This window comes from Sphaerodactylus townsendi, linkage group LG06 (genome assembly GCF_021028975.2).
Source record: "Sphaerodactylus townsendi isolate TG3544 linkage group LG06, MPM_Stown_v2.3, whole genome shotgun sequence".
In the NCBI taxonomy this organism is placed as follows: Eukaryota; Metazoa; Chordata; class Lepidosauria; order Squamata; family Sphaerodactylidae; genus Sphaerodactylus; species Sphaerodactylus townsendi.
Genome location: NC_059430.1, coordinates 51,613,576 through 51,627,654, shown reverse-complemented (window position 1 = coordinate 51,627,654; position 14,079 = coordinate 51,613,576). Strand labels below are relative to the sequence as shown.

General features: G+C 41.3%; 1 protein-coding gene across 2 annotated transcripts in view; it reads left to right on the top strand.

The window, feature by feature from the left end:
- Positions 1-13,507, top strand: part of ALX1 (ALX homeobox 1) — a 33,469-nt gene extending 19,962 nt beyond the window's left edge. The window contains exons 4-5 of one of the 2 annotated variants that reach the window (XM_048501148.1): positions 11,855-11,911; positions 12,719-13,507. In XM_048501148.1, coding sequence (XP_048357105.1) covers positions 11,855-11,911; positions 12,719-13,039 — 378 coding nt within the window. In that variant the 3' untranslated portion in view covers positions 13,040-13,507. The remainder of the gene's footprint in view (positions 1-11,854; positions 11,912-12,718) is intronic. The other variant, XM_048501149.1, reaches the window with a different exon arrangement.
- Positions 13,508-14,079: the final 572 nt, after the last annotated feature.

The following is a 14,079-nucleotide window of genomic DNA, read 5'->3' as shown; positions in this document are numbered from 1 at the left end:
GCTTTCTGAATCTGACAGATGTTAATTTTGTTGAAGATGTTTCAAGTGCTGCCCTAGTGTTTTGGAATGGCACCCAAGGTGCCAATTACCACTGTGACAACTTCAGCTGGTTTGTGCCATAGACACTGAAGCTGAATTTTCAAATTGTGGTATTTAGTGACCTTCTCATGTTCTTTTTCAATGACCCTGCTGTCAACGTGTACTGCTAAGTTGATGATGGTTACTTGTCTTCGATTGCTGCAATGTCTGGTGTATTAGGTGCCAACACTTTGTCCGTTTGGATTCGCAAGTCCCACAGGACCTTTTCATTTTCCGTGACTTTCTCTGGATAATGTTCCCACCAGTTTTTAGTTGTTCTTATGTTTGTCGAAGGCTTTCACACCCGGAATCACTGGGGTGTTGTGGGATTTCCAAGCTGTATGGCCATGTTCCAGTAGCATTTTCTCCTGACGTTTCACCTGCATCTGTGGCTGGAATCTTCAAAGGATCTGATGATATTAAAGCAAGTGGAGTATATATATCTGTGGACTGTCCAGGGTGGGATAAAGAACCATTTGCATTGGTTAACAAGTGTAAAGGGTGCAATTAGCAAGTGTGATTTGCATGTGTTGAGTGGAATCCACCCATTTTAGCATATGTAAGTAACAATGAAGTTGCACAATCAATTAGTGAGTGCATCTGCATCATAGTTGCCTAGCATTTTAATCCATTTGGTTGCTTCCTGTCTGGAGACATCCTGTGTCTGGGTAGTGTTCACTAACCATTGTCTTGATTCTAGTGTTTTTTAAGTACTGGTAGCCAAATTTTGTTCATTTTAATGGTTTCTTCCTGTCTGTTGAAATTTTCCATGTGCTTGTGGATTTCAATGGCTTCTCTGTGTAGTCTGACCGTGTACCACATACCATATAGCTGTGGACAAGTCTACATAGGGACCACAAAAAGCAGCACCCAGACACTAATCAAAGAACATAAAAAGTATTGCAGACCAAATCAGCTGGAAAAATCAGCAACAGCAGAACACGTGATAAACCAAGCTGAACACAGAATGTTACTGGAAAACACAGAAATTCTGGACCACTCTGATAACCACTATGTCAGACTACACAGAGAAGCCATTGAAATCCACAAGCACATGGACAATTTCAACAGACAGGAAGAAACCATTAAAATGAACAAGATTTGGCTACCAATACTTAAAAAACATTAGACTCAAGACAATAGTTAGTGAACACTACCCAGACACAGGATGTCTCCAGGCAGGAAGCAACCAAATGGATTAAAATGCTAGGCAACTAAGATGCAGATGCACTCACTAATTGATTGTGCAACTTCATTGTTACTTACATATGCTAAAATGGGTGGATTCCATTCAACACATGCAACTCACACTTGCTAATTGTACCCTTTACACTTGTTAACTAATGCAAATGGTTCTTTATCCCATCCTGGACAGTCCACAGATATATATACTCCACTTGCTTTAATACCATCAGATCCTCTGAAGATTCCAGCCACAGATGCAGGTGAAACGTCAGGCGAAAATGCTACTGGAACACAGCCATACAGCCCAGAAACCCCACAACACCCCTGTTCTTATGCTGTAATTCTTGCATACATTCCAGTGGATCATCTTGGTCACTGAGTTGTGCCTCTGTTTGTATTCAGTCTGGGCGATCTTTTTGCAGCAGCTGAGGACATGAGCTACAGTTTCATCAGCTTCTTTACATAATCTGCACTTTGCATCATGTTTAATTATTAATAATATTATAATTGGATTCCCCTTTAGGAAAAATATTACTCTAGAATGTATTCTTAATATTGGGGAAACTATTCTCTTTTGATTTGTTGACTAAAAAGTATGTTTAAAAACTGTGAAGAGAAAACAAAAGACAAATCAATAAATATTTTTTTAACAGGAAAAGCTATGCTGAGCAGTTGTATTGAAAATTATTTTAATCTAGCATGCTTGATGCATGACTTTTGAGTTGACCAACTTAGGATTTCTCTTAAATCATGTTACAGTCCAGGTTGGATTAACCTTTAAGATAACCAGGAAAATTCTCTGTGGGTTTATGGCTTGGAGAGCTGCCCTGTCTACCACTGTCACTCCAGCCTGGGGGCCACTCCAGCCTGGGCATAGCTCACTCATGCCCAGAGTGTGAGACGTGTGGTTTCCACTGTTGTGAACTGGAGCCACAAAAAGGGAGGCACCTAGCTCTGACTTACCCAGCCCAGCATGGAGAAGGATATGGCCTCATTGTGGCAAGGGAAATACCCAGCTGACCCTGGGCTTGAGGTGGTGAGGGATATATATCTGGCCAAGTGGCTTGGCCAAGTACATCTTGTTCATGGCTAGCTGAGCATAATCTACCTTCCTTCCTTGGGAAGGCATGGGAAATGCAGGGGGGAGGGACTTTTCAAGACCATTTCTCCTTTCCCAATCCACCTCCTCCTCCAGCATTGTTGACTTAGCAATCAGCCCTTGGATATAAGTGGTTTTGTTCAGCTAGCCACAGATAAAAAAAATAACACACCAAATAACCAACTTTTCAGCTGCGTGCTAATCAGCTTCTGATGGTCAGGATTTTCCTTGTCTAACCAGAAACAAAAGAAGCCAAAGCCATATTTCAACAGCATGAAAAATTGAAGAGCTTATTACTACTTGAGCCAGATGTTTCCTTGGTAAGGATGGCATAGTGAAAATAAAACCATGCATTTAAACCAAACAGATTTAAATGGCATAAACAGCAGACTCGAATAACACAGCATTTAAAGAAGGAAACAATCCATTAGATTTCAGTCCAGCAAATCTCACTTCTAACTGCTTTCCAGTGCTGAAATGTTTGAATGAGACATTGCAAGGTGAAGAAGATCAAATGATTATCTTAACGAAGGACATTTTATAGTCTGGGTGCTGCCATGGGAAAAAGTCACTGTCCTTGCTTTGATCATCATGATCACACAGGATAGGGCCCCACTGCTGTAAGGTCACTAACTGGTTATCCTATGTGAAAGAGGCGATTTAAAAGAACACTCTTGTAGGAAAAGGCAATCTTGAATATTTTAGCTTGCATTTCTTAGCACAGAACCACACCAAAGCCAACATAATTTAAAAAAAAATGTGTGCCCTCTGATAGATTGCAATTGCTCTCAATTAAATAATCAATTAAAACTTGAGTTGATTAATGGACAAGTAGAACTGCTTTTAAGAGAATGAGTGTAATCAGGTCTACTTAGAAGTAAGTCCAAGATTTTTCAAAGGGGCTTACTTCTAGGAAAAATTCCTTAGGATTGTAGCATAAAGGTTGTAGTCCTTGTATGTGTGTGTGTGTATATACACAGAGAGAGTAAGCAAGTATACTGCAGGGTTCTTGGGTGATTTCACGGTAACCACAAGAGAAAAACTTAAGATGCTTGTGATGTTAACAGAAACCAGAGATCAGATCTATGTATAGGCTTATTCAGAATCTCCCTGAATTGCCTTTTATATAGTACACAGAAGATTTAAACAAGAAAAATATTTTCTTTAAATTCATGTACATAATGTCTCCTTTCCCTTCTGCATACCAAAAAAGGCACTGATGGATTCTACTTATTGTGAAACAGACTTGTATTTATTTTTAAATCCAAATGATATTTTTACTCTTAGTGCTTTATGTTGAGACACTTATAATATGTATCTTGTTAAGTAGCAATACTGCAGCAAGCATCGATCCACTTAAAAGGAATGGCTGGTAATTCCAAAAACACTGAACAAGTAAGCTTTATAAGAAAATCCAACTTTAAAACTGAATCAGGTTTGTGACCCAAGCAATGACAATTATGCAGGACATTGCCAGTGCAATTCTAAGAACACTTCTCTGGAAGTAAGCCCCATTGAATAGACGTGGGTAGCCCTCTAGGCAGACCCACTATGTGAGTTTTCACTACCAACATTACATTTTCTTCCTCCAAAGAAAGTAATCTTACCCTATTTACCAGTTTTTCTGATTCTCAGTTTGTTTGGTACAGCTTATATAAGTAAATTCTACGATTTTCAAACAAATTAAAAAGGATACATTTAGGACAAAGCATCAGAAGTCTGGTTTAAAGAGTCAAGTTTCTGTCTACCTTGCTTTTTAACTTATTCTGCCTGCCTATATAGTTCTTCTCCACTCCCTCAAACAATCCCACCATACTTAAAAAGTTCCTCTGGGGCATAAATACTTCACTTGAAAAAAAAGTACTTCTTTATGCAATGTCTGACTGAGGGAACCCACTGCTACAGGATATTCTGATGTCTGCTGGTTTAAATGAATTTAACTTGCCAGATTTCCAGGTGAATAAATCCAGCAATAGCCGTTAGTCATGATGGCTCAACAGACTCTCCATGTTTAGAGGCAGAGAATCGCTGAGGAAGTTGTTGTGAAAGCAACAACTAGGTGGTGCTTTGACTTCAGTGCCTGCACACAAGATTTGGTAGACAGTGGTTTCTGTAGGAGTTCATAGTGATTTCATACAAAGAAAAACAGCACAGAGGCCCATTCCACTTGGGCTGGTGAAATGGCTGCACACTGGCATACATGGTACCGGTGGAGCCCTGGTACCATTTGCATGCTTCCATGCGGGTGGCCCCAGAGTGGCTGCGGCCCACTGAGGTGCCTTCGCATGCATAAGCATAAGCATTTTATTGTCATTGTGCACGCACAACGAAATTTACAGCAGCATTCCTCAATGCACACAAATTCAGATTCATACATCATCCTCACTTTCCCCTTCCTCCACCCATCCCCACACAGCCCCAAATACATCAATATGAAGCAGCGGAGTTTAGCATAGCCACAGCTCTAGAGTAGAAGCTGTCTCTAAGCCTCTTTGTCCTAGTTCTGAGGGCCCTGTATCGTCTGCCAGATGGTAACAGTTTAAAAAGAGAGTGTGCTGGATGAGACGGGTCCCTCAGAATATTTTGGGCTTTATTTAGGCTTCGGGAATTATAGATTTCTTCCAAGGAGGGAAGAGGGCAGCCGATAATCCTTTGTGCAGTAGTGATCACCCTTTGGAGCACCTTCCTATTCGCCACTGTGCAACTGGAGAACCATACACAGATGCAGTAGGTTAGGACACTCTCTATAGCACAGCGGTAAAAGGACACCAGAAGTTTTCCATCCAGTTGTTGCTTCCTTAAAAGTCTCAGAAAGTACAGTCTTTGCTGGGCTTTCTTAACCACCGCGGCAGTCTGTACGCCCCAGGTCAAGTCCTCTTTAATTATAACGCCCAGAAATTTAAAACTAGCCACCCGCTCCACTTGATCTGCATTTATAGTCAAGGGCTGAATTTCTGAGCTATTCCTTCTATAGTCCACTATGAGCTCCTTTGTCTTGTTAGTGTTAAGAACCAGGTTATTTTCCCTGCACCATGAGAGCAGTCGGTCCACTTCATTCCGATAGGCAGACTCATCCCCTCCAGAGATGAGCCCCACCACCGTTGTGTCATCAGCAAATTTGATAATGGTGTTACTATGATAGGAGTACAGTCATATGTATAAAGGGTGAACAGTAAAGGACTCAACACACAGCCCTGTGGCATTCCCATATTTAGAGTAAGAACTGAGGAAACCCGATTTCCCAGTCTAACACTCTGGGAACGTCCAGAAGAAGTCCCTAATCCACAAACAGATTGAATGTGAGAGTCCAAGATCCACAAGTTTTGTCACCAGTCTTTGTGGCGAGATTGTATTAAATGCGGAACTAAAGTCCGCAAAGAGCATTCGCACATAATTCCCTTGATTTTCCAGATGCGTCAAAGCAGTGTGGAGGCTAATGGCAATGGCGTCCTCCGTAGATCTATTAGTCCGATATGCGAACTGATGTTTATCAAATGTATCTGGAAGGCAAGAACTAATATGCCTATGGACCAGTTTTTCAAAACACTTCATGATGATGGGGGTGAGTGCCACTGGTCTATAATCCTGAAGATTGTCAGCAGGAAATCTCTTTGGTAGTGGAACAATGGTGGAAGCTTTCAAACAAGATGGGATGGTGGACTGGGATAAAGATCGATTAAAGATCCCAGTAAAAACACCAGCCAGTTGGTTAGCGCATTCCTTTAACACCCGACAGGGAATACCATCTGGTCCAGCAGCCTTCCTTGGATTCACAGCCCTCAAAACTTGCCTCACCTCATGTTCCTCCACAGTGAGGTGTGAGCTGCAATCACCTAGTGGCTGTGTGTCATCTCCTTCTGATAGACCTGTTTCAAAGCGGGCAAAAAAGTGATTTAGCTCCTCTGCTAGAGAAGAATCCCCATCTACAGAAATGTCATTGTTTGGTTTATGATTGGTAATTTGTTGAATCCCCTGCCATACCTGCCTCATGTTGTTATTATTAAAATAATCCTCAATTTTTCTCTTATAACTCATCTTGGCTTGTCGAATACCTCTCTTGAGACTGGCTCTCGCCGCACTATATTTTACCTCATCACCAGATCTGAAAGCAATATTCCTGTCGTGCAAAAGTCGTTGAACCTCCTTTGTCATCCAGGGTTTATGGTTGGAGTAAATCCAGATGCGCTTATCCACAGTAAGAGTGTCTGTGCAGTAGGTGATATAACTCAGAACAGCAGTGGTATACTCTGATACTTTGTCATGGTGGTGCTACCTGTTTTTTTAAAAAAACCTTTCTTTCCTGCGGAGCTCTGCAGTGAGGGAACATGCCATGGTGACACCCCGGGGGTTGGAGGGCAGCGTGGGTGTGACTCCTCGTCCCTGCAGAGCTGCACAGGGAGAGAAGGTAAGTTTTTGAAAACAGGATGCACCTAAAAGCGCTGTCCTCAACCCGGTGCCATTCACACGGCATCAGTTGCACAGCAAAAACTTGCTCATTTAGCGAGTTTCGAAAACAGCGTTTGCCCACCGGTTTGGGGGGGGGGGAAGCACGGTGCTGCCTCATTTTGGAGATGGCAGCTATGTGAACAGGGGCCTAGGAATGGTGTTTTTACTGTGTTTCGACCGCTGTTTTTGGCCTGTGCAGAATGGGCCAGACTTATTCTTTTATTAGATTCTTCCTGTGTATTAGGAGAAAAGATTACTAAGGGAGCACTCTTCAGCAGATCTACTCAGAAGTAAGTTCAGTCATATTCAATAGGCCTTTTAGGATAAAAGCCTACTTCCTTCCAAGGAAACTAGAAACTTTCCTAAACAATCTCACTGACCCATACTATTGTACCTGAAGGCTGGACAATTATAACACTCTGTTCTGAACCTAATGCCCATCAGCTTAATTAAATTATACTGAATTCTACATAGGGTTGCCAGGAACAGCCTGACAACTAAGAGGAGACCAAGGAGGGATGGGGAGGATGCCATCAGCAGCAACATGATGTCACTTCAAAGAGAAACTTGGAAGTGATATCACACCTTTCTAGGAATTGCCAGGAAACTTTATGGTAAAATCTAGATTTCTAGAAAGGAATCCTAGTTTCTTGAGAGGACAGACATTAGTGACATCATGCTGTTGGCTATTTTTTTTTAAAAAATTATCTGAGTCACAGCAGGACATGGGATCTGGGAGTGGGGATTCCTTACCTTCAGTGGTGGAGATGGAGGACAAACATTTCTGAATCTTCTAGGATAGAAGCAGCAGCAGTGGTTGGATAGTTTTAAACTCTGAGCTTAATAGGCTAAGGTGGACCTCCTTGTACTGTTTTCTGAAAACAATGCAGAAGCTGGAACTGGTGCAAAATGTGTTGGAACATTTGTTTTCTTGTCCCTGTTGAAGTATGCATGTTTTCCATGATCAGTTTGAATTCCAGAACCCAAGGATAGCTTCCATATAAAACCCAGCTCTTGCAATCAGGATCAGTTAGTTGTTCCTTCAGAGTAGACTGATCTCTGCTCATCCATGTGTTTTGTCTATAGTTGTTCCATTGTTGTGGAACCACAGCCTTCCAGAATATGCTAGGAAGGCAATTACTTTATTGCAATTCTGGGAATTTTGCAAGGTTTAACTTTCTAACAGGGCCTTTAAAAAAGAAGAAAGAAAACCCCAAGTTTTAAAAAGATGTCTGTTTATTCTTTCAGAGAATTTGGTTTTGGGTTGGTTTTATTAGTTTTAATTTTTGCAGTCTGCCTTGGATTCAATAGAAAAAGCCAGTGTAAAAAATGTGTAACAAACAAAAAACACAAGCAATTTATAGGAAGTGTTCTGCTGCAATGTTGGAGTGTCATAGCAGAAATGTTTTGATGCAGGCCCTAGTGGTGAAAGTGGAGATGCTAAAGGGCCTATAAGCTCATTTGACATTTCACTATGAGCTGGTGTTGTGAAGGGGCTTATATTCTGCGCTGCCACCAAAAATATTTCTTTCTATATAGCCCCACAAAAACTGATTTTATATGGTCACCACCCTGACTGGGGAACACACAGACAAATTAAATGACTGGAACGGGTTTTAAACTGATCAAAAACTGAAAACTTTATTTGCTGGCTTTACAAAGGCTTCTCAGGTAAACTGGAGAGGAAACAAGCATATTGGTTGCAGAGAGAATTTGCTTAAGCTTAGCGGTTTCAGAGTAAGTTTGTTTCTTAAAAGCTTAATGGTTTCAGGCACTTTACTTATGTTACACAATGGACAGTCGCAGGTGTCCCTTCACTTAAGATGTTACTTTAGGAAAAAGATGTTTCTCAAAGATGTTACTGAGGGGGTTTCACACTCCCTCATAAAAAAAATAAAAACTTTCAGTCCGCTGTTCCTCCTCACAAAAATCAAACACTCAGCCTACGCCCAGTGGGATTCAGGCATCACAGCCTCCCTCTCCCACACTCCCAAAATCTGGCTTCTCTGCCACAGGAGCTGGGCCTCCCAAGACTGATGTTCCCTGTACTGGAGGTCAGACTTTTAGACTGTTTCAGAGGATTCCCTCACAAATAAAACAAAACACCTGAGGGCGGACACACGCCTCCAAACTCAGGGTTGTAGGTGATTGAATAGCCTCCAGCTATTCCTAAACCACAGCAGTGAGAGATCTCTGCGGATTCTCTTCACTCTGCCTCAAAAGTACCCGAAGGCACACAAGCTCAGTCCGAGCCAAAACAGTCCAAAGACTCAAAAAGAAGAACCCCTCAGCTCTAGCGCTGACAGAATGTATAGTCTTGGCTTGTTTTTCTCTGGCCAATCAGGGCTGGCCAGGGCTTAACTCTTTCAGGGGCGGGTCCACCCTGTAACCTGAATGCAGGCTGAATGCATTCGTCACAGCTGGCAGTAGAGACACATGGATGAAGCCATGAAGTAATGGGAGTGAAATTAAGCAGCTTTCAGTTCCAGTTTAGATAAATGCAGAAAGTTATAGTAAGTACATAGAACTCAAAGAAAGGTGGCATTTATGTTGAATGGTTAACAAACTATTATCATGCAAATGTTGCTTTATGGAGAAACATATATAAAGGCAGGTCCCTGATCCATGGAGTTCACAATCTAAATTTGGAGGAAAAATATTTGTGACATCATGGCCCCTGCTAAAGTCATCTAACACAGAAGATAAGAATCTACAGGCATTAAATGTCAAGCCTATAGGAGGGCTACTTGGAAAGAGAATAAAAAAGGTTCTCTTCCCCCTCCTCACAGCTCTTTGCCACCTGCTGTTGCTTACCAACTTACCCTCCCTAGGCTGTATGGGATTAGTCGGTTGATTTTGGGCCAGGCAGGAATTTTTGTGTGCTAAATAGTGCCTCAAGAAGGTTAGGATAATTTAGCCTGGTCTTAAGAAAGATTAGGTCATAACTTGGCTGTCTGGTGTAGGGTCCCTGAATAGCCCTCCATTTGTCCTACAGTGGGATGGATCAGGAAGAAATGCCCTGGATGCTGAGCAGCATCAACCAGACCCTTCTAGACTGATGAAATGGTACTCTTGCCACAGTTAATGAGTAGGTGAGGATAAACAAAGTTGGAAATAATTTACTGACTACATTTGGAGCCAGGGTGGTATAATTTGATATGAAGATAGCCAGGAAAACCAAGTGCAGCCTGTCTTTAAAATCAGGGAAATGCATGTGTTACCCAAACTGGACACAGAAATGGGAAAATAAGATTTAAATAGGGTTCCAGAAAGGAATGTGAATCCTTGAAGCCTCTTTATACTAGTGTATATCTCAGTAGAAGAAGGAGATAGTTATTGTAAGCACTGACTTTATTGCATACAAAATAAAATAACAAGAATAAAAATGTCAAGAGCCTCTACTAAGAGAACTGTTCTCTCTCCTAAGAGAACCTGAGAACCGTTGCCCTAAGCAATCACACATACACCCTACTCCCCACCAAGAGGGTACAAGAATAACAAGTAGAAGGGAGGAAATTGGGAAGTTTAGGGAAGTGACATACAACCTTAAATCTGGGGCTTGAGGCCTGAAGGGGTCCAGTGATAGATGCAGCAGAGATGCAGAGAGCAGAGTGAGGAGCCAGCAAAGTAAAGAGAAAAAGCCTGCAAAGTGCAGCAGAGGTTTTCAAAAGAAAACTATAGTTCTGACCACCACAGATCTGGACTGGGGATCTGAGGAACCATTTTCTGTTTCTGGAATGGATTCCCTTTTTTATGGACAGAATGTTTTGTGTCCCATGGAAAGGGGAGGGGGGGTTGGCCATCTTGGCTTTGGGTTGGGTCAAGATGAAAAAAAATTAAATCTCACTGGTTGGTTTAAAGTTGGCTGCTGTCAAACTTTGGCTGAAAAAAGGGAAAATATTTTGATTAGGCTTTTTTGTGCCAAATCTGCATGGGCACAAAGACCCTGGATTAGGGAACATAACTTAATTAGGTTGAAGTGAGCCAGAGCTGCATGTGAGGCAAGGTAACTCCTGAAACAGGATGGAGTGCAAATTAATGACTTGAGTGCTCTTCTTAATTGAGTAGATAAAGAAAGAAGAGTAACCAGGAGTTGGCTAATGAAATAGCAACATCATTGGGCTGGGAAAACACCTCTGGGGTATGTCAGGCTATTGGGTGAGATCTCCAGTCTTGAAAAGTCTTTTGTTATTGAGAGTGATATGCCACTGAGCTGAGGAAGATGGCACTTGTTCTGCTTTCCTTGTGGTAAACCTTCTTCTCCATTGCTAGGAAATTCTAATGTCATGCCTCAACTCAGGTACCCTATAAGACTCCCCAAGTTTCAAGCGCTCTGGCACTTAGGCTGTAAACAACTTAGTCCAAAATAAGAGGGGAACCTTACAATCTTAGGGTTCCAGCTGGAGGAGGGATGGGGTCCTCACACATAATGATGTTGATCAGTCATTCAAGATACTAGTTCAACCCAATTTGAGCAAAGGAAGTCCCACGTATTAAGGCTCATGTCAGTAAGGGGTGAAACATATGCAGTGTCCCCACAGCCACTTGGCCCTCTTCATGGATACTGCAACAAAATGTGAAAGTATACTTAGTAGGAATAGTTTATACAAGTCACAGATTCTGGCTTTTCTTGGAATACCTTGACATGGCAGTATGCATTGGTTTTATACTGCATTTTGTTTCTACCTTTAAGGAACCTCAAAGCAGGTTACAATCACCTTCCCTTCTGCTATCCACAACAGATAGTGTGTTCTGAGTGTGTTCTGAGAGAGCCTGACTAGCCCAAGGTCACCCAGCAGGCTTCATGTGTAGGAGTGAGGAAACAAACCTGGTTCACCAAATTAGAGTCTGCCATTCTTAACCACTTAAGCAATTAACAATTCTTGTAGAATTTTCTGATGCCCTTTGTACAATTTGGGCTCAACTAGTAGTTTCAGACTATACAAAAATGTCTACATAGTAAAGTTAATATGATATAGCTTTCTAAAAAATTGAATGGGGAAGAGAGTATAGACATAAAGAACTTTTTCTCTCTCATAATACTAGAACTCGGAGTCATCCAGAGAATTTGGCTGGCAGCAGGTTCAGGACAGACGGAAGGAGGTACTTATTCATGTAATACTTAATCCACTTCTGGACTGAAAGATATGCTGTTGGCTGTAGATTTGGTGTTTTAGCTATGGAGGATCGGTTGATTTATTCTTAGTAGCTATGATTGCTAACCCTAACCACTCTATACATAAAGGCAGTATACTTGTGAATATTGCTAGGGACCAATGTCCATGGAAAGCAATAACCATGTCTTATTTGTTTGTGCATGGAACTATCTTGTTGATCTCTGTTGGAAAAAGAGTGCTTGATTAAACAGCCTGATTTTGTAAGGCAGCTCTTCTGAGCAAAGGAGGGACTTTGCATCTTTTCCAAAGCAACAGGTATGTGGACTCTATAGACCTGTGGAAGTTCAGGGAAACTATGCAAACATACTCTTTGGGGTGTTAGATACATGGGTATGTTATGAGAAACTCTGTAGTCAACACCTTTTGAGATGATCAGGCCTAATCTGGAGATAAATCCATCAAATAGATCACCTTCTACGCATAGATTCCTCTCACTGAATCAAGGAGACAGTTGGCTGCCTCACAGCCAGGAGATGACAAAGGAAACTCTCTTTCACTGGAAGACCATCTCAGCTAGATTTTGAATTTTTTTTAAGAATCAGCACAAGATATTTGTAAACTCATATTTGCATTCTATTTATAGCAATCTTATCCTTTCCACAGAAATAGCATTACACTATGATTTGAATGGCAGATGAGTCACATTGGTGGCTAAAAACAAATCAAATGAAGCAAACATTTTTTTCAGCAGAACAAAAGTACTAATTTGATATTTTTATTTCATATGTTCCAGATCCAGAATAATTTGTGGACAGGAAATGCAGCTGGCAGTTCAGTGGTGACTTCCTGCATGCTTCCACGTGACACTTCCTCTTGTATGACCCCTTATTCCCACTCACCTCGGACAGATTCTGGGTACTCAGGTTTTTCCAACCATCAGAGCCAATTCAGTCATGTGCCCATCAACAATTTTTTCACTGACTCTCTACTGTCTGGAACAACCAATGGACATGCATTTGAAACCAAGCCGGAATTTGAACGGAGGTCATCCAGCATTGCGGTTCTACGAATGAAAGCCAAAGAACATACTGCCAACATTTCCTGGGCAATGTAATGAAACAGAATACCCTTTCATTTAAATGTCACACCAAACCCTCACCATTCTAATTTCCCATATTTAAAGGATTCAACAATAAGCTGCTGTGTGAAGAATTGCTAGTGATCAGGATGATGACTGCTTATGCAAATCCCTAATATGCTATTTAATGATAACATTTAAGCATAAACATGTAATAGGACTCAATAGACCCACTGTATTTGGAATCCCTCCTAAAACTTGCAAAATGTGTTTTATTGTAGCTGTTGATGAAATATGGTTGTTAAACTTTCAAAAAATAATAAACTTATTAAAGAAGTACATCTGCTGTGTGTTGCTGAATGTCAACATTGTGTACAAGGGTTATTCACTATAAAACAGGAAGTCAAGAGAAGAAAATTCATTTGTTATATCAGTGCTGTAAGCAAACTGCATGAAAAATAAATGTAGTGCTTCTATATCTGAATAAATGTGAAATGCTAGAAAGTTTGGCACAATGAGCTAATTTTTCCTATTAAGAACTGTGTGGATCCCAATGAATATAATGGGAGCTTCCAGAATGTTAACACTTCCCAACGCTTTGTGTTTAATACTGTGCTTCATGGATCTGAGAGACAGAATGACCATTCAGTGCACCACTGGTCTAGTCATCAAGTATCATTTTCCATAGCTCATATATTAAGCTCGCTCCATTGATCTGGGTTCAGAACCATCTGTAATGTAGTGCATCTGACCAGGACCACAGAGAGGTGCCCAAGTCTGCTGGAGGGCCCTTGAAGCCAGTCACATGGGTTAGGCTTAAAGAACTCCAGGAGGCAGATGATTGTGAACCTGGGGAGCTTAGCAAATGGCAGTTCACGTTGTCCGTTTGTGGTTTTGCAGTTTACACACCGTTACTCCCCTCTCACTTCCCACCATAAAAGACCATTAGTGTTCCGCCAAAGAGAGCAGGTGTGGTATTCAACACTTTTCTTTATTAGTTCACTTTTTAATGTCGATATATCGATCGATCGATCGATCTATTGATTAAAGATAAAAATTAAGATTATATTAAAATT